Genomic DNA, 19603 nt, shown 5'->3' with positions numbered 1-19603 from the left:
CTCTTTGGTGGAGTTGGGGTGGGGGTAATTCGGAAAAATGAGGTATTTTTAGCTTACGAACGGGTGACCAGATCTTAATGAAATTTGATATTTAGAAGGAATTCATGTCTCAGAGCTCTTATTTCAAATCCCGACCAGATCTGTTGACATTGGGGGGAGTTGGAGGGGGAAATCGGAAATCTTGGAAAACGCTTAGATAGGAGGAATCGGGATGAAGCTTGGTGGATAGAATAAGCAGATGTGGTAGATGTGTGATTGCCGTAACCGTACTGTACTCGCTCTCTTTGAGGGAGTTGGGGGGAGGGGTTCAGTGCTTTGGCGAGTTTGGTGCTTCTGAACGTGTAAAGACATTGGGGGAGTTGGAGGGGGAAATCGGAATTCTTGGAAAACGTGAAAATTGGGGTATTTTTATCGTACGAATAGGTGATCAGATCTTAATGAAATTTGATATTTAGAAGGAATTCGTGTCTCAGAGGTTATTTCAAATTCCGACCAGATCTTTTGACATTGGGGGGAGTTGGAGGGGGAAATCTTGGAAAACACTTGGAGTGGAGGAATCGGGATGAAGCTTGGTGTTTAGAATAAGCAAATGTCCTTGATGCGTGATTGACGTAACCGTACTGGATTCGCTCTCTTTCGGGGAGTTGGGGGGAGGGGCTCAGTGATTTGGCGAATTTGGTGCTTCTGGACGTGCTAGGACGATGAAAATTGGTAGGCGTGTCAGGGAGCTGCGCAAATTGACTTGATAAAGTCGTTTTCCTAGATTCGACCATCTGGGGGGCTAAAGGGAGAGGAAAAATTAGAAAAAAGGAGGTATTTATAACTTACGAGTGGGTGATCGGATCTTAATGAATTTTGATATTTAGAAGGACATCGTGACTCAGAGTTCTTATTTTAAATCCTGACCGGTATTAAGCCTCTGATTTTCCTTTTAAATCAATCTATTGGTTCTTAGAATTTTGTTAGTGTTCATACCATATGAGTTTATGGCTCTTAGCTCTTCTTGCCTCGTCACAAGTGTCATATGAGCTCTTAGCTCTTGTTAAGTTTAATATGGCTCTTAACTTTTCTTTTGAAAAACTTCTTTTTACGGTAAGTATTTTAAATTAATTTCTGTTCGTTTTTTATTGCCAGTTTTGGTGAATATAATGAATATTTGCCCAGTTTTTCATGTCTATGGCTTAAGAGTTAAAATATTTAAGTCTAATTTAACAGTTTTAATTCATAGCATTTGATTTATTTCAAGAACACCTCAACATTCTGTAAAATTTTCAACTAAATGTTATTAGCTGTCCCTTGGATATTTCAGATATGCCCTTCTGAAAACCTAGTACGAGATGTACGTAGTAGCTTTTGATTGAATATTCTGACCCTTAGCCGCTCTTAGGATTTTGCAGATACACTCTATTTTTAACATGGATGCACATAGTATCATTTGATTTAGTTTAAAATCCTTCTATTCATTCCCTTAAGGCTCAAGCACTATTCAACATGACTTAAAAGTTTCAACTTAATGTCCTCAGTCGTAACTGAGATATTGCTGATGCGCCCTTTTGACAATCAGCATGGACATAGTGTGTTTTGATTTTGTTCAATTTTCCCAGACCTTGTCTGAAAGTAGTCACAAGTAAATGTAGTACCAGTTGCAAGCAGCCTTAATCACAGTCGTAGGTTGTCGCAATCAGAAGTAGCCACTCTTGCAATTTGAACCAGTCCCATTTGCAGCTGCAGTAGTATTAGTTGTGACCTTCATAATTTCAAGTTCCTAAGATATTGCCCCTACCCTTTCCTAAAAAATTGTAGATATGACTTTTTGATAACTTGGTTGTAGATAATGTCTTTTGATTTCTCAAAATACTCCTCAAAATCTCCCAAAATTTCACCTCAATACCCTTAGTCTTTTTGGACGCACCCAGGATCAAATATTCCCCCCATCCCAATGACTCCCCCTCCTCCTATATGCTAAAAACATACAAATTGGATAATCTACAATTCTTGCCCCCGGGCCTGTGGGAGCATGGCATCTCGGGGTGGCAAAGCTATTAAACCTTGTGACTATTTTGAATAAAATGTTTTCTTAATATTTCTATCTTTGTAAAGGGGAGCATCTAAAAGGAAAAAAAGAGGGGGCTAGTTGCTCTCCATTCCTTTTTCAACTTCCCTCTCAACATGATTTTGACATTCATTGTAAATTTTTGACAGCCCTCTTGCCTATAGTGGGTTTTGATTCTGTGAGACATCCCCCTCACTATTTTAAGAGGTTTTCCCATAATACCCTTAGCCTTTTTGGAGACTCAGGATAAAATTGTCCCCTTATATATGAACAAAAGCAATTCCGAAATTTCGGTCAAATGTCTTTGGAGCCTTTGCAGCTAAAAAGAGCTAGGCAGGGGGGCTGGCTGCCCTCCCATTATTTTTCAATATCCTTCCTCCCCAACATGCCCTGACATTTTAAACTAATTACCTTCAACCGTTATCGAGATATTGCAAATATTAAAAACTAAAAACTGAAGCATCTTTTTATTTAGTTAAACATGCCCCTCAGTATTCCTCGGAATTTCGCACATAACCTTTACGAACATCATCAGAATCAAACATTCCCCCTTTTTCGAACGACAAATCCAGCAATTAAATAAAGGTAAATTTATAATTTACAATCCTTGCCAATGAGGCTTTGGGGGCATTGCATCCCCGGAGGCATAGTTACTAGATCTTCTGCCTATTTCGAACAAAATCACTTTAAAAAAATTGATCAGTGTCGAGGGGAGGGGGCCGTTCCTTAGATATTGCTGATACTCCTTATTGACAACCAGCTTTGATTGTATTCGGCATCCTTCTCGAAAGCTGTGGAGGGTCTTGTCATTCCCAGAGGCATGATTATGAGAGGGCAGCTAAAGAGGGCATAAAAGGGCGCTGACAGCCCTCCAAACACTTTTAGCACACCTTATAAACTGCAAAACTTTTCATAAACGGATGCACCAGAAACGAAACTTCCCCTGCATGTAAACACTTTAAAAAATTGCGTAATTTACTATTCTTGCCCTGGGGCTCCATATCCTTGCCCGGGGCTTTTCTCGATAAAAGACCTTATATTTTAATAATGGGCAACTTTCACAACTTAAACCCCCTGCATCAGGGCTGTGGGGGTGTCAATCCCGGAGGCGTAGTTATGCGACCTTTTGACTATTTTGCACAAAATGGCTATCTCAAAAATTTGATCGTATGCATTCATGAGAAAAAGGGTGTGGGGGGATAGTTGCTCTCCGATTATTTTCAATTCTCAGAAACGGAACTCGAACTTCTGATTTCCAATCGAATAACCCTCCTCCAGGTTTTATGCGACCACCCCTTCCGTAAAAACTTTGCATCTTAACAATGATCAACTTGCATAACTCATAGCCCTTGCCTCAGGGGCTGTGGAAGTTTTGTCAACCTTGGAGGCTTATTATTTCGGTCTGTGGACTATTTTGAACAAAATAGCTCTCTTAAAAATTTTGATCGGTTGCATTTGGGGGGAAAATGGCGTGGTTTAGGGGAGGTAGTTGCCCTTCGATCACTTTTGACTCTTAAAAAGAGCGGAAGAAATTTCTTCATCCAATCAAATGAGCCCTCTCCAAGTTTGTACGACCACCTCTTTCATAAAATTTTTACATTTTAACAATAATCAACTTTCATATCTTACAGCCCTTGCCCCAGAAGCTGTGGGGGGGGGTTGACAACCTTGAAGGCAAAGTATTTTGACCTCTGAGCTATATTGAACAAATGACTATCTAAAAATTTTGATCGAATGCATTTGGGGAGAGAAAGGACGTGGGTAGGGGAGTTCAAATTAAGTGAGTATGAAATAAATGGGCCAATTCCTCTATCACTGTTAATTAGAAATAATAGAGTCCGGACTATTGTAAACAGATTTTTATCCCGCACGAAGAGACTTGTCTTTTATTTAGTGCTTATGTTTTGTTTTCGATAGTGTGTATTCTTTTCCACTTTTTATGTAATGTTTGCGTTTTTTCTGTGAAATACCTGTTTTTGGTTTAATCACGAAATAAAGTAGATGTCTATCTATCTATCTGGGATGCACTCTAATTATTCTGTGTGTACATTGATTTGACAACGTTTTGTTTAACAATTAGTGAGAGATTATACGTTTTTTTGTTTTACACTAGCCTCTCCTTATTGTTCGAAAATATGGTGCTGGGAAAAATTTCCTAATGGACCCTTTGTCTTTGAGACTGTCAGGTGACACTGAGACGCGCAAAATGCGATTTATGGTGTTGAACCTCCGAACCAAAAATGATAAGAGGGCAGCTATATCCTTTGCGTCATTCGATTTGGCCTGTTGATTCCATTTAGAAAAAGGTTTCATGGTGGTCATTTTAATCATAAAAAAAAAAAAAAAAAAATCATCTTAGTGTAGTGCAACCAGTATTATTAGAATGACAAGAAGTTACTAAAATGAATCAACGACTAGATCTGTAAAGGACTCGTTATCATTCATAACGTCATGGAAAGAACCAATGGTTCTTTTTAATCAATTAATTCATGATGACAAACTGAAACAAAGACTGTGATACAGGGAGTTGTATTGTTGTTGTAGCCTAATTGTAATTGCTGGGAGAGTAAAATCGGTATTGGAATCAGAAAAAAAAAGATTGTTATCAGCCATTTTCCAGTTTTAGCATTTTTTACTAAACATTTTCCTCTTTATTTTGTTCCTCTTTAAGTACACCAACCAACTTTTTTCGTCCCATTAGGAACAGATTTCCGGAATTGCATGGAAGATTTTCTTTGTTGATAAAAATTTATTTGCCTTCTAGGCTGTATAGTTTGTATCATGCTCTTTTCTTTATTTAAAGGTCGTCCACAGTGATAAAAACACGCAGAATCTACTAAAATCCCTTGGTATAGTCGTTGACACGAACCTTTACTATATAACAAAATCCTCCATCTTATTGGACGAGCATTTACCTAAGCTAAGAGGACGTTTTGAAGTGGCTAGGACGATGAAAATTGGTAGGCGTGTCAGGGAGCTGCGCAAATTGACTTGATAAAGTCGTTTTCCTAGATTCGACCATCTGGGGGGCTAAAGGGAGAGGAAAAATTAGAAAAAAGGAGGTATTTATAACTTACGAGTGGGTGATCGGATCTTAATGAATTTTGATATTTAGAAGGACATCGTGACTCAGAGTTCTTATTTTAAATCCTGACCGGTATTAAGCCTCTGATTTTCCTTTTAAATCAATCTATTGGTTCTTAGAATTTTGTTAGTGTTCATACCATATGAGTTTATGGCTCTTAGCTCTTCTTGCCTCGTCACAAGTGTCATATGAGCTCTTAGCTCTTGTTAAGTTTAATATGGCTCTTAACTTTTCTTTTGAAAAACTTCTTTTTACGGTAAGTATTTTAAATTAATTTCTGTTCGTTTTTTATTGCCAGTTTTGGTGAATATAATGAATATTTGCCCAGTTTTTCATGTCTATGGCTTAAGAGTTAAAATATTTAAGTCTAATTTAACAGTTTTAATTCATAGCATTTGATTTATTTCAAGAACACCTCAACATTCTGTAAAATTTTCAACTAAATGTTATTAGCTGTCCCTTGGATATTTCAGATATGCCCTTCTGAAAACCTAGTACGAGATGTACGTAGTAGCTTTTGATTGAATATTCTGACCCTTAGCCGCTCTTAGGATTTTGCAGATACACTCTATTTTTAACATGGATGCACATAGTATCATTTGATTTAGTTTAAAATCCTTCTATTCATTCCCTTAAGGCTCAAGCACTATTCAACATGACTTAAAAGTTTCAACTTAATGTCCTCAGTCGTAACTGAGATATTGCTGATGCGCCCTTTTGACAATCAGCATGGACATAGTGTGTTTTGATTTTGTTCAATTTTCCCAGACCTTGTCTGAAAGTAGTCACAAGTAAATGTAGTACCAGTTGCAAGCAGCCTTAATCACAGTCGTAGGTTGTCGCAATCAGAAGTAGCCACTCTTGCATTTGGAACCAGTCCCATTTGCAGCTGCAGTAGTATTAGTTGTGACCTTCATAATTTCAAGTTCCTAAGATATTGCCCCTACCCTTTCCTAAAAAATTGTAGATATGACTTTTTGATAACTTGGTTGTAGATAATGTCTTTTGATTTCTCAAAATACTCCTCAAAATCTCCCAAAATTTCACCTCAATACCCTTAGTCTTTTTGGACGCACCCAGGATCAAATATTCCCCCCATCCCAATGACTCCCCCTCCTCCTATATGCTAAAAACATACAAATTGGATAATCTACAATTCTTGCCCCCGGGCCTGTGGGAGCATGGCATCTCGGGGTGGCAAAGCTATTAAACCTTGTGACTATTTTGAATAAAATGTTTTCTTAATATTTCTATCTTTGTAAAGGGGAGCATCTAAAAGGAAAAAAAGAGGGGGCTAGTTGCTCTCCATTCCTTTTTCAACTTCCCTCTCAACATGATTTTGACATTCATTGTAAATTTTTGACAGCCCTCTTGCCTATAGTGGGTTTTGATTCTGTGAGACATCCCCCTCACTATTTTAAGAGGTTTTCCCATAATACCCTTAGCCTTTTTGGAGACTCAGGATAAAATTGTCCCCTTATATATGAACAAAAGCAATTCCGAAATTTCGGTCAAATGTCTTTGGAGCCTTTGCAGCTAAAAAGAGCTAGGCAGGGGGGCTGGCTGCCCTCCCATTATTTTTCAATATCCTTCCTCCCCAACATGCCCTGACATTTTAAACTAATTACCTTCAACCGTTATCGAGATATTGCAAATATTAAAAACTAAAAACTGAAGCATCTTTTTATTTAGTTAAACATGCCCCTCAGTATTCCTCGGAATTTCGCACATAACCTTTACGAACATCATCAGAATCAAACATTCCCCCTTTTTCGAACGACAAATCCAGCAATTAAATAAAGGTAAATTTATAATTTACAATCCTTGCCAATGAGGCTTTGGGGGCATTGCATCCCCGGAGGCATAGTTACTAGATCTTCTGCCTATTTCGAACAAAATCACTTTAAAAAAATTGATCAGTGTCGAGGGGAGGGGGCCGTTCCTTAGATATTGCTGATACTCCTTATTGACAACCAGCTTTGATTGTATTCGGCATCCTTCTCGAAAGCTGTGGAGGGTCTTGTCATTCCCAGAGGCATGATTATGAGAGGGCAGCTAAAGAGGGCATAAAAGGGCGCTGACAGCCCTCCAAACACTTTTAGCACACCTTATAAACTGCAAAACTTTTCATAAACGGATGCACCAGAAACGAAACTTCCCCTGCATGTAAACACTTTAAAAAATTGCGTAATTTACTATTCTTGCCCTGGGGCTCCATATCCTTGCCCGGGGCTTTTCTCGATAAAAGACCTTATATTTTAATAATGGGCAACTTTCACAACTTAAACCCCCTGCATCAGGGCTGTGGGGGTGTCAATCCCGGAGGCGTAGTTATGCGACCTTTTGACTATTTTGCACAAAATGGCTATCTCAAAAATTTGATCGTATGCATTCATGAGAAAAAGGGTGTGGGGGGATAGTTGCTCTCCGATTATTTTCAATTCTCAGAAACGGAACTCGAACTTCTGATTTCCAATCGAATAACCCTCCTCCAGGTTTTATGCGACCACCCCTTCCGTAAAAACTTTGCATCTTAACAATGATCAACTTGCATAACTCATAGCCCTTGCCTCAGGGGCTGTGGAAGTTTTGTCAACCTTGGAGGCTTATTATTTCGGTCTGTGGACTATTTTGAACAAAATAGCTCTCTTAAAAATTTTGATCGGTTGCATTTGGGGGGAAAATGGCGTGGTTTAGGGGAGGTAGTTGCCCTTCGATCACTTTTGACTCTTAAAAAGAGCGGAAGAAATTTCTTCATCCAATCAAATGAGCCCTCTCCAAGTTTGTACGACCACCTCTTTCATAAAATTTTTACATTTTAACAATAATCAACTTTCATATCTTACAGCCCTTGCCCCAGAAGCTGTGGGGGGGGGGTTGACAACCTTGAAGGCAAAGTATTTTGACCTCTGAGCTATATTGAACAAATGACTATCTAAAAATTTTGATCGAATGCATTTGGGGAGAGAAAGGACGTGGGTAGGGGAGCTCAAAGGAAAAAGGATCGCCCTTCGATCACTTTTGACTCTTAAAAAGAGCGCAAGAACTTTCGATTTCCAATCGAATGAGCCCCCTCCAAAGTTTATACCACCATCCCTTCCATAAAACCTTATACCCCGATATGCTGTGGTGTTTGACCCTGGAGGCTTAGCTATACTGCCCATTGACTATTTTGAACGAAATGGCTATCTCAAAAGTTTGATCAGGTGCATTTGGTAAAAAGAGGGGGGTATAGTTGCCCTTTGATCACTTTTGACTCTAAAAAGGGCACTAGAACTGCCGATTTCCATTCTAATGAGTTCCTTCCGAAGTTTGTACTGCAACACCTTTCATATGAAGTTCCTCTGGGGAAAAAATCATAAAATATTGAAGCCTTGTCGCTCTTTACTATCGGTAACACTGTAGCGTTGGAATAAAATATTGTGTGATCTTTAGTCAAAACAAAACATATTTTAGACGCTTTCTCTTATATCTTACATCATTAGTAAATTGTAAATTTATTATGCTTGCGGGAATTAATATCATTGTATATTACACATTCAGTCTTCTTCATTAAGTCTTTCTACTAAACTTGATTATCATGGTAATTTTGTTTCTTTGCGTTGCTGTTCTTATTGTTGATGATGATTGATGATGATTATGGTCTTGTTATTTCGGTTAATTCATTCATTTTTGATCTTCATATAAAATCCGATGCATTAGTTCCAGATAAGCTTGGAAAAACTAGAAAAGATAAGGTAAATATATTGAATATAAAGAACAAATCAAAGAGAGTCGGGCAGCGGAATCCCACAAATACTATGTCATAACCCAGAAAAGTAATTTTCTTAAGTATATATGTGTTATATCATCTCTTGCCAAAACATACGTGTATTATATCATTGGCATATGAAGATGAGGTTTTTTTTTGTCAAGAATTTAATTATTTTCTAAGCATTTTGTTTTGTTGCCTAAAAAGCACGTGCATATAGCAATTTTCTTTCATAATTCAAGTTCTCTATGATGCTTTAGGGCTCTGCTAGGAGTGATGAAGAGAAAAAAAAGAGAACACATCAGTGCTGTGCTACCCATGCAAAAAGGGATTTTTCTTGTTTGTCTAGTCAGGGAACTCTAAGTATCCTTTATAGGGGTTTTGACCACGGTGATTCCTCCAGTGTACTTTTGTTTCCATAAGACGTCTTTTTTTAAGATTTTCGGGCTATTTTCGGAAGTTCCCATAAACTTGTTTTCAAGATAACATTTCACAATTGATATTACTCGAGATAGTAGTTACCATTCCTGAGCCACAGCCAAATGGCAATTTTTTCTCACTAACCAGTTTTATTAAAGTATGTTTTTAATTTTTGGTATTATGGACTGTAGTTCGTAGCTCATCCTATCCCTGTTTGCAGCGGATATACATTATTTTGATGGTTTGTGTCGTGAAGAACACCGTAAAAGTATCGTTTCCATTCAATATTTGATAGAATGGAAAAGTAAAACTACCCTAGGTTCAGATTATGCTGTTGATTTGGGATTCCTAGATAAAAATCATAACAGCTAACTTTGCTACAATATGTTCAGAAGTTAATGTTAAGAATAAATGAGGGTGAACAGGCGATGTTAAGACGTGAGAAAACAAATTATTATTGTAACGATAGCTGCAGCATTTTAAAGAGTGAACCACGACCCATAGTTACTGAAAGTTTAAAAATGAGCGTTGAAAAAAACTGTCTTGTGAGAAAAAATAGACATTCTAATCTGGTTCAGGAATGGTAACTATTATTTCGTTTAAGCTTTATAGCGAAATTTTCTTGCGAAAACGAATTTATGGGAATTTGAAAAAAAAAAAACTTTGAGACATCTCGAACATGCCGACTTATCGATGAGAAAATTGCAGCATGGAATCATGCTGGTCGAAATCCTTTCTGGAGAATCCTCTATGTGCATGGGTAAGATTGACGTGTCTCCTTTGTTTCTAGTAAGTTAGTTAGTCTATTAAGTTGCAAGCAGGTTACTGCAAGATCGTTTAAAAAATTTTAGCGGCCAGTCAACAGCTCTTAATCCTGTATATTTGCTTTTATAAATCTTTCCTGATAATGCTTTATTGTGAGTGCGATATGACACCGAAACTGGTTTTTTTATTGTGATTTCAAGAGTAAAAAGGCTGAGAAGCATAGAAAGGATATCTTTATAATTATCGTGGTCACAATTCTTAACTGGCGATTTACTAACGTCTCTTGTATACTCCCCTCCCAACCTCTTAGTAGGATTCGTAAACGTTCCAGAGAATAGCAGAATTATCAGGCTACTACAACACCGTAGAGAGATGTTAAAAGGCCATTTTAAAAGTCCTTAATTATATCTGCGGAATTCTTGTAAATTTGCTTTTCAAACGCAATCATAAAGTGCTATGTTGCACCAAAAATGGCAATTTTCGTCTCATTTCTGGAGAAGCTGGGAAGCATAAATTGGGTACCAATAGAATCTCCATAGATGGAAACCCTACATCAAATGTCTTGACTCTTGACCCCTTCCCCCTCCCAAAACTCAAAAACGAGGCAGGTTTGAATGGTCCAATGAATTCCGCGTTTTTTTATAAATCATAACAACGTAGACAGATATCTAATGATCATTTAAAGCTTCTGACCCTATCTGGAGTTAAAGGGCTTTGAAGCGTGCGATTATAAATCGCTGGCTAAATAGTGGGACTCGCAGGCTACTGCAACATCGTAGAGAAATTTTTAACGGGCATTTCAGAGCTCTTAATCATGTCTACGTGCTTTTTGTAAATTTATATGGATAACACCATCGTAAAGCGCCATATAGCACCCAAAATAGCTGGCCTTGATCCCATTTCTCCAGTTGAAAGCCTGGGAAGCATAAAAGGTGGGAAACAAAATATTGTCAGATCAAAACGAGAAGTACACTATTAGAACCGCCTTGTCCGAACCCCCTCATAGAAAACGTACCGTCTCTTGGCTTGAATAACGAGTAAAATCTAATGGCTTGAAAAACAAGAAAATTTGCTTGAACTATGATATTGTGTGTATACGGCATCTTTTTTTTTTCTCTCTCTCTTCTCAGCTAGCACGGCACTGGAATATCGTAGAGAGCTGTTTAAATGAGCTGTTTAATAGAGAACATTTTAAAGGAAATTTATGTATTTAAAAAAACTTTTGCAATTAACAAGAATAATTTTGAAAATAGAATTAATTACCAAGCTCATGGTCATTTGTCCTCAAGGCAATATGAAACTGCTAAAAACGCCCTTTGCAAAAAGACATGGTATTTTATAACTAGTTATGTTTCTTGTGTAATTTTGCCTGCATCATAGACACTAAAAACGATACAACCACTACTGAGGTAAAAATGACGTATGTATGCTCTGCAGATATGCTCATACATATCACTCACGGGATTTTTTCCCCATAAATTAAGGCACGCATAAAAGGAAGCAAAAAAGGGTACCGTTATAATACCTATAATTGAATACTCTTAGCTGGAGGATTACCAACCTCTTTCTTTTCCATTCCTTTGCGGGCGCCCTTAGTAAGTAAAAACTAAAAAAACACGTCTTGAATAAAATTGCCCAATGAAAAAAGACTTTTCAGATTTGATTTTAGAATGTGATCTGTTATTTACTTATTTTCGTTTTAACAGTAAAGTTAATCTCGAAAACAATTTTTTTGAAATATGAAAAAGAGCTTCAAATGCTGATGCTCCTTTCCTTCTATTATTTTTATTCCTTCATTGCTAGTGGAACACTGAAATATCATACAAAATTCTCAAAGAGCGTATTGGAAAGCTAGTGCTTAAATCTTTATGCTTAGTAGTAAAAATTCTCCTAACAATGCCATCTGATGATGGCATAAGGCATCAGAAATTGAAATGTTTGTGTCATCACAGGTATGCGTTGGCTTGAAAGCATTGACAATGTATCATTGAAAATTCCTTTGCCAAAAAATTTTTACCATAAGTTAGCAACTCAATTTTAGTCACCTCATTTTGGAGGTGTTTAGACTTGAAACTCCTTTCCTTGGCTTGGCTCTCTTTTGTGCAGGGCCCTTTAAAGGATAGTTCATTTTAAAGTGGAGAGACTATTTATCAGAAAAAAATTAAAAGCAAACAAATTAGTTTTAGGAAAAACCCCGAGTCAAGCGGGAGAAACAAAAGGCGAGCAGCTCTACTGGAAGATAGCTGGCACTGTAAAAAAAATTGTAGTTTTTTAGTAAAAGTCACTATAAAAAACTAATGTCATGTCGGAGCCTAAAGATTGGTGGGCTTTTGATGGGTTTGCCTAACCAGAACCGGGACTGCAAACGACAATGCAGGGTGACCTTGAGCAGTAGTGCCCGTCGAGGAAATCATAGCCTGGTAAACGAAACCGCATTTACAGTGGATTACGATGAATGGATAATTCTTCTGTATTTGGTCTCTTTTGGTGAATTTATGTGGGCTGAAGAGCCTTTTCCTGGCTAAGTTATCTTTTATGGGCTATCTCTATATAGTAGTACAATATTTGCAACCAGAAATATACAATGAGTCGGAGGTAATAGGCTTGAGATTAGCTTTGCGGCATTTCCACTCTTATTAATAGAAGAGTATAGCCAAGTGAGGAAAACCATAGAAAGATGTGAAAAGATGGGCTCAGCTACACAAAACTACTGGAGGTTCCAGGGACTTCTTGCTGTCTGGCTCTAAGCCGGCTTAAGCGCTTCGTGTTGACTTGAGAACGTGTATTAGTCCCTTTCCTGCACTGGTTTGGAACCCTTTGCTTTTCCTCAGGCCATAAAAATTTCAATGATTTAAATAATATGAAAATTATAACTTTGAATGAAAGTAAAACTCTTGTAAACCTGGATTATGCTGAGGATCTGAGGGTCCTGGTAGCAAATATTTGCAAAAGGATTGATATTTTGGAGGTTTTGAGAGTCCAGGGTGCAAGAATAGGCTTTGATATTATGAAGACTAAATACATAAGACTGGAGAAAAGTTATGTTGAAGAGGTTACGCTGGGTAACAAGAAGATCAATCAAGTGGATAGCCTCAATTACCCGTTATTGTTAGTAGTAAAGATGGTGCATGCAGTGAAGATGTTAAAAGTTGAATAGTCGATACCCAGGTTGTTTTTTTTTCACATTTGGGGAAAAAGTTTGAAAGAATTGGAAAATAAGTCTGCGAACCAAGATTTGAATATTCAAAGGCACAATGATGACAGTGGTCAAGCAAGGTATTGCTAGATGTTTCCGGAAAATTGTCTACGGATTCTTTTGGGTACCTGTCTGACTGATTGTATTTCAAACAGCAAGCTACATGAAATGTGGTTCTATCCCGCTTTTTAGGGCTATAATGACAAAAAGGTTGTGATGGCTAGGACACGTTCTTTGGATGAACAATCATGGATTGTCAAAAATCGTTCTTTTCGGCCAAACATAAAGTAGGTCCCATCGGAATGCAGTGGGAGGAGGTCTTAAGGAAGGATTTAAGTAAAATGGAAATTTTTTGGGCGGATGTAAAGAGGTTTGCTTTGAAAAGATTAGGATGGAGGAAGAGCTGGTGTAGCTGTTTTGGCATCAGGCCATTTGGCGCTGCTGTGAATTGTTAGTAGTAGTAGTAAAATCTTAGCGAGAACCCATATGCTACAAATTTAGTAAAATAACCAAAATCAATTGAAGTTTACTCATCAATATTAAAGGAAAATCTGGGAAAATCCCTAAATTTTGCCATAGAATTATTGGATTTTTTTTTAGGATTGCTGTTTTCATAGTTTAGTTACTAAGTTTATCCAAAAAATTTTTTTTTTCATAGTTTACATTGGAATTTACTGATTTTCCCGAAATTCATTTGCAAAAAGAACTTATCTTGCATAAGAATCCACTATCTGGGCTACAGACCTGAAAACAGTTTTGAATACCGTTTCAATTGTCTTGCAGGTTCCTGCTGACTATCCTCTGCACAAAATGCTAAGATGTTGCGATATATTGCTTCCAACATTGCCAGCCCCGCCACCTAGGAATCCTCAACTTGAGGCGAGGTGTCTCCGTTTAAGAAAAGAACAAGAACAAAAAGAATATGATGCCATGGTTAATAGAATTGCACCTCCCAAAGAAAGGAAGCCGGATAATCTTGCTGCAGAATGTAATTTTTTCGTTCTTTTTTGTGGTGCTTGTCTAGGTGGAGAATTAACAGGGTCAACTGACCTTCTAGATATCTGCAGTTCCTTTCTTTTTCATTTTTCTTCCTGATTTGAAACCCCGTCACTGAAAAAAGATTAAACTTTACCACCTTAATCTTTAGGGAAGAGCATATGTTGAGCAATATTAATGGCAGAAACCTGGTTCTAAAACAGACAGAGAATGGGCTTTGGCGAATTTTTCTTGCGAAAAATTATGACGAATTTTCTCAAACTCGTGACCAATATAGATTCTTTTTTTTTGTAGGCCAGAAAATCTCAGGATGCCAATTTTTCCGCAAAAATATGAATCTGTTTTCGAGAAAAAATATTTATGTATAAATACAATCGTTGCTCGTTTGAAGAGATAAGATGTACACACACACACACACACACAGGACCGGGACACAGGGATTGTTCGAATAGAAATTACAGAACGGGACACCGGGACACAAATGACGACCGGGACACCGGGAATATAAATGACGACCGGGACACAGTGACACATCATTAGAATAATGAGGTATAGATCTGAATACGGATTGTTTTTCCCATGGACAATTAAATGTTGCATGTTCAAGAGTCAGTAAACCTGACAATCTATTTATATGCAACATATATATATATATATATATATATATATATATATATATATATATATATATATATATATATATATATATATATATATATATATATATATATATATATATATATATATATATATATATATCTATTCACAGGTGGGACACAGGGACACAACTACAATGGCGCGTAACTAATTTGGCGCGTAACGAGTTACGCGCGCAGGGGGGGCTTGGGGGGCGCGACGCGCCCCACCAACTAGGTGTTGGGGTGGCGCAAAGCGCCACCCCAACAGCTAGTATACTTATAATAACGTCATATCCAAACCCACAAGCAAACAAACATGCATACATACAACTTATTTGTATATATATATATATATATATATATATATATAGATATAGCTTCTTCTTTAGTTTTTCTTTTTTTAGTTTTGCAGTTTTTTAGTTTTTTTAGCTTTTTTTTCTTTTTAGTTTTTTAGCTCTTATTTTTTTCTTTTTTAAGTTTTTTCTTTTTAGGTTTTGTGTCCCCGTTGTCATTTATATATCCCCCTGTGCCCCCCGGCGTCCCCGTCGTAGTTGTGTCCCTGTGTCCCGGTGGTCATTTATATTCCCTGTGTCCCGGTCGTCATTTGTGTCCCGGTGTCCTAGTCTGTAATTTCTCTTTGAGTGTCCCGGTCGGCATTTATATTCCCTGTGTCCCGGTGTCCCGGTCGTCATTTGTGTCCCATTGTCCCGGTCTGTAATTTCGTCAGTCGACAAACATGACCTCAGTCGACAAACAACTTCATGCACCCCAACACCTAGTTGGTGGGGGGATTCGCCCCCCTCCAAGCCCCCCCCCCCGTGCGTAAGTCGTTACGCGCTATATTAATTACGCGCCATTGTAGTTGTGTCCCTGTGTCTCACCTGTGAATATAGATAGATATATATATATTTTTTTAACTACGTAAAACTTGCGAATATACAACATTCTTCGCTTTCCCATTGTCTGTGCATATAAATAGATTGTCAGGTTTACCGACTCTTGAACATGCAACATATAATTGTCCATGGGAAAAACAATCCGTATTCAGATCTATACCTTATTATTCTAATGATTGCCCTTGAGCTTTGTTGATGGTGATTACTAATCAAACATGCCGTGTGTCCCCGTCGTCATTTATATATCCCCCTGTGCCCCCCGGCGTCCCCGTTGTAGTTGTGTCCCTGTGTACCGGTCGTCATTTATATCCCTGTGTCCCGGTCGTCATTTGTTTGCCGGTGTCCCAGTCTGTAATTTCTCTTTGAGCTTTTTGGTCGTCATTTATATTCCCTATGTCCCGGTGGCCTGGTCGTCATTTGTGTCCCGGTGTCCCTGTCTGTAATTTATCTTTGAGTGTCCCGGTCGTCATTTATATTCCCTGTGTCCCGGTCGTCATTTGTGTCCCGGTTTCCCGGTCTGTAGTGTCATATTATAATGACGTCATATACAAAGCCTTATATACTTATAATGACGTCATGTACAAACCCACAAACAAACAAACATGCATACATACAACTTAATTATATATATATAGATATAGTTTCTTTTTTAGTTTTTCTTTTTTTGTTTTTCCTTTTTTTTGGTTTTGCAGCTTTTTTAGTTTTTTTTAGCCATTTTTTCTTTTTAGTTTTTTACCTTTTTTCTTTTTTTCTTTTTAGGTTTTTTCTTGTTTTATCTTTTTTCGCGCCATATTAGTTACGTGCCATTGTAGTTGTGTCCCTGTATCCCACCTGTGAATATAGATAGATATATATATGTTTTTAACTACTTAAAACTTGCGAATATACAACATTCTTCGCTGTTCCATTGTCTGTGCATATAAATAGATTGTCAGGTTTACCGACTCTTGAACATGCAACATATAATTGTCCATGGGAAAAACAATCCGTATTCAGATCTATACCTCATTATTCTAATGATTGCCCTTGAGCTTTGTTGATGGTGATTGCTAATCGAACATTCTCTGTGTCCCCGTCGTCATTTATATATCCCCCTGTGCCCCCCGGCGTCCCCGTTGTAGTTGTGTCCCGGTGTCCCAGTCTGTAATTTCTCTTTGAGTGTCCCGGTCGTCATTTATATTCCCTGTGTCCCGGTCGTCATTTGTGTCCCGGTGTCCCGGTCTACAATGTCTCTTTGAGTGTCCTGGTCGTCATTTATATTCCCTGTGTCCCGGTCGTCATTTGTGTCCCGGTCTGTAGTGTCATCTTATAATGACGTCATATACGCCCCCCTCCTAGCCCCCCCCCCCCCCCCGTGCGTAAGTCGTTATGCGCCATATTAATTACGCGCCATTGTAGTTGTGTCCCTGTGTCCCACCTGTGAATATAGATAGATGTATATATTTTTTATCTACATAAAACCTGCGAATATACAACATTCTTCGCTGTCCCATTGTCTGTGCATATAAATAGATTGTCAGGTTTACCGACTCTTGAACATGCAACATATAATTGTCCATGGGAAAAACAATCCGTATTCAGGTCTATACCTTATTATTCTAATGATTGCCCTTGAGCTTTGTTGATGGTGATTACTAATCAAACATACCGTGTGTCCCCGTCGTCATTTATATATCCCCCTGTGCCCCCCGGTGTCCCCGTTGTAGTTGTGTCCCTGTGTACCGGTCGTCATTTATATCCCTGTGTCCCGGTCGTCATTTGTGTGCCGGTGTCCCAGTCTGTAATTTCTCTTTGAGCTTCCCGGTCGTCATTTATATTCCCTGTGTCCCGGTGGCCTGGTCGTCATTTGTGTCCTGGTGTCCCTGTCTGTAATTTATCTTTGAGTGTCCCGGTCGTCATTTATATTCCCTGTGTCCCGGTCGTCATTTGTGTCCCGGTTTCCCGGTCTGTAGTGTCATCTTATAATGACGTCATATACAAAGCCGTATATACTTATAATGACGTCATATACAAACTCACAAAGAAACAAACATGCATACATACAACTTATTTTTATATATTTAGATATAGATTCTTTTTTAGTTTTTCTTTTTTTTGTTTTTCCTTTTTTTAGTTTTGCCGCTTTTTTAGTTTTTTTAGCTATTTTTTCTTTTTAGTTTTTTACCTTTTTTATTTTTTTCTTTTTAGGTTTTTTCTTGTTTTATCCCCCTGTGCCCCCCGGCGTCCCCGTTGTAGTTGTGTCCCTCTGTCCCGGTCGTCATTTATATTCCCTGTATCCCGCTTGTCATTTGTGTCCCGGTGTCCCAGTCTGTAATTTCTCTTTGAGTGTCCCGGTCGTCATTTATATTCTTTGTGTCCCGGTCGTCATTTGTGTCCCATTGTCCCGGTCTGTAATTTCGTCAGTCGACAAACATGACCTCAGTCGACAAACAACTTCATGACGACATAATGCGCAATTACCTTGCCTATGTAAAATTCATGATGGAAAACTCGTTATTACTTATTTATTTTTCAGTGCGTGAGGTGAATAGACAGTTGATTCAAGTGTTCCAGTTTGTGTTATCGACCGGTTCAGCCTTTGTGTTTGGTTTCTGGGGTGTTGATTGGGCAGCAGGTCCATTCGATTTTGGTTCTCGTTCACTCATTGGCGTCTTCTGTGCACTCATAGTTGCCATTGCAGAAATATATTTTCTTATCAAAATTATTGGTGTTTCTGATAATTTTATAGACGGTGTTAAAAATAAGAAAATTTGTTCCAAAGATGAATAGTGTGTGGATTGTTCATTTTTTGTTATTTTCCTAGTTTGTCTTATTAAATGCTCGCGTTTATTCCTGGAGTTTTTTTTTAAGTTCTAGTGTCATAACTTGACTTTTGACTTGGGCATACCTTGGGTTTCCTTTTAAAATGTTAGTATCTAAGTCAGTGATCAAAATTATTGTAATTGTGGAATGCTGAGAATACGAGAGTTGAACATTAAATAAATAATTTTAAAGAGATCAATTTGAGACTCGGGCAAAGCAAAAGGCAGAAGGCATGACCTGTCATTAAAAGAGAAACGAGCAGACCGAACTTCAGTTTCAGTGGGAGTTTTTTCAAAACGAAGCCTAATCTAAAACAAAGAAAGAAAAGACCCGGCAAGACGATATCTCTCATTAACGAGTTCCTAGTAAAGTAAACCTGTTAGTCAAGATCGCCCCTTTCCCTTCCGTCTCACTCTTTTTTGTTTTCGGATTGGTCGGCCGTGGGTCAAGAAGTCTAAGATCTATCTTATGAGTCAATCGGATGAACTGCCTGAAAATTGAATTAATGTAGCGAAATAGAGAATCTCAAATTTAATTTCAATTAAACTTCAAATTAAAATTAATTAACTTGCACCATGTCTGGTCCAATAAACCTAAAGGGAACTTGATGTATATTTTACTCCATGTATGGATTTCCTTGTTTTGCAACCTTTATTCCACTTCTTTGACTACACTATGCCTATTTTTCAATTCCCTGATATCTCTTCTTTCCATTACAATACTCAGAAAAAAACAATGTTCTTGTCCTCTTTGCCTTTTGTTTTTCTTTCAGTGGCATCAGGACGAAAAATAAAGGTAATGGTAAAGAGTACGGCATTGGACTTAACAGTTCCTACTGGTGGTGTTGATCTCCGTCTCACAACCCTTCAGTCAGGAAGTACAATGGGGGGTTGGGGGCCAGTCTTCCTTGGCTGTCACACGCCCTTTGTGTTTACCTTCCCCATATTTCTCCAGGTACCCATTTAGAAATAGGTTGACTCTGGCTAAGCATACAGAATCAC

At 38.0% G+C, this 19603-nt stretch overlaps 1 protein-coding gene across 2 annotated transcripts in view; it reads left to right on the top strand.

Annotated features, from left to right (window-relative positions):
* LOC136032108 (transmembrane protein 199-like) overlaps window positions 1-18629 on the top strand; it is a 39490-nt gene extending 20861 nt beyond the window's left edge. For both annotated transcript variants that reach the window (XM_065712268.1, XM_065712269.1), the window contains exons 5-6: window positions 14054-14258; window positions 18316-18629. In XM_065712268.1, the coding sequence (XP_065568340.1) occupies window positions 14054-14258; window positions 18316-18569 (459 nt within the window). In that variant the 3' untranslated portion in view covers window positions 18570-18629. The remainder of the gene's footprint in view (window positions 1-14053; window positions 14259-18315) is intronic.
* The last annotated feature ends 974 nt before the right edge of the window (window positions 18630-19603 follow it).

This window comes from Artemia franciscana, chromosome 10, assembly GCF_032884065.1.
Source record: "Artemia franciscana chromosome 10, ASM3288406v1, whole genome shotgun sequence".
NCBI classification, from domain to species: domain Eukaryota; kingdom Metazoa; phylum Arthropoda; class Branchiopoda; order Anostraca; family Artemiidae; genus Artemia; species Artemia franciscana.
This window is presented reverse-complemented; position numbering and strand designations above follow the sequence as displayed.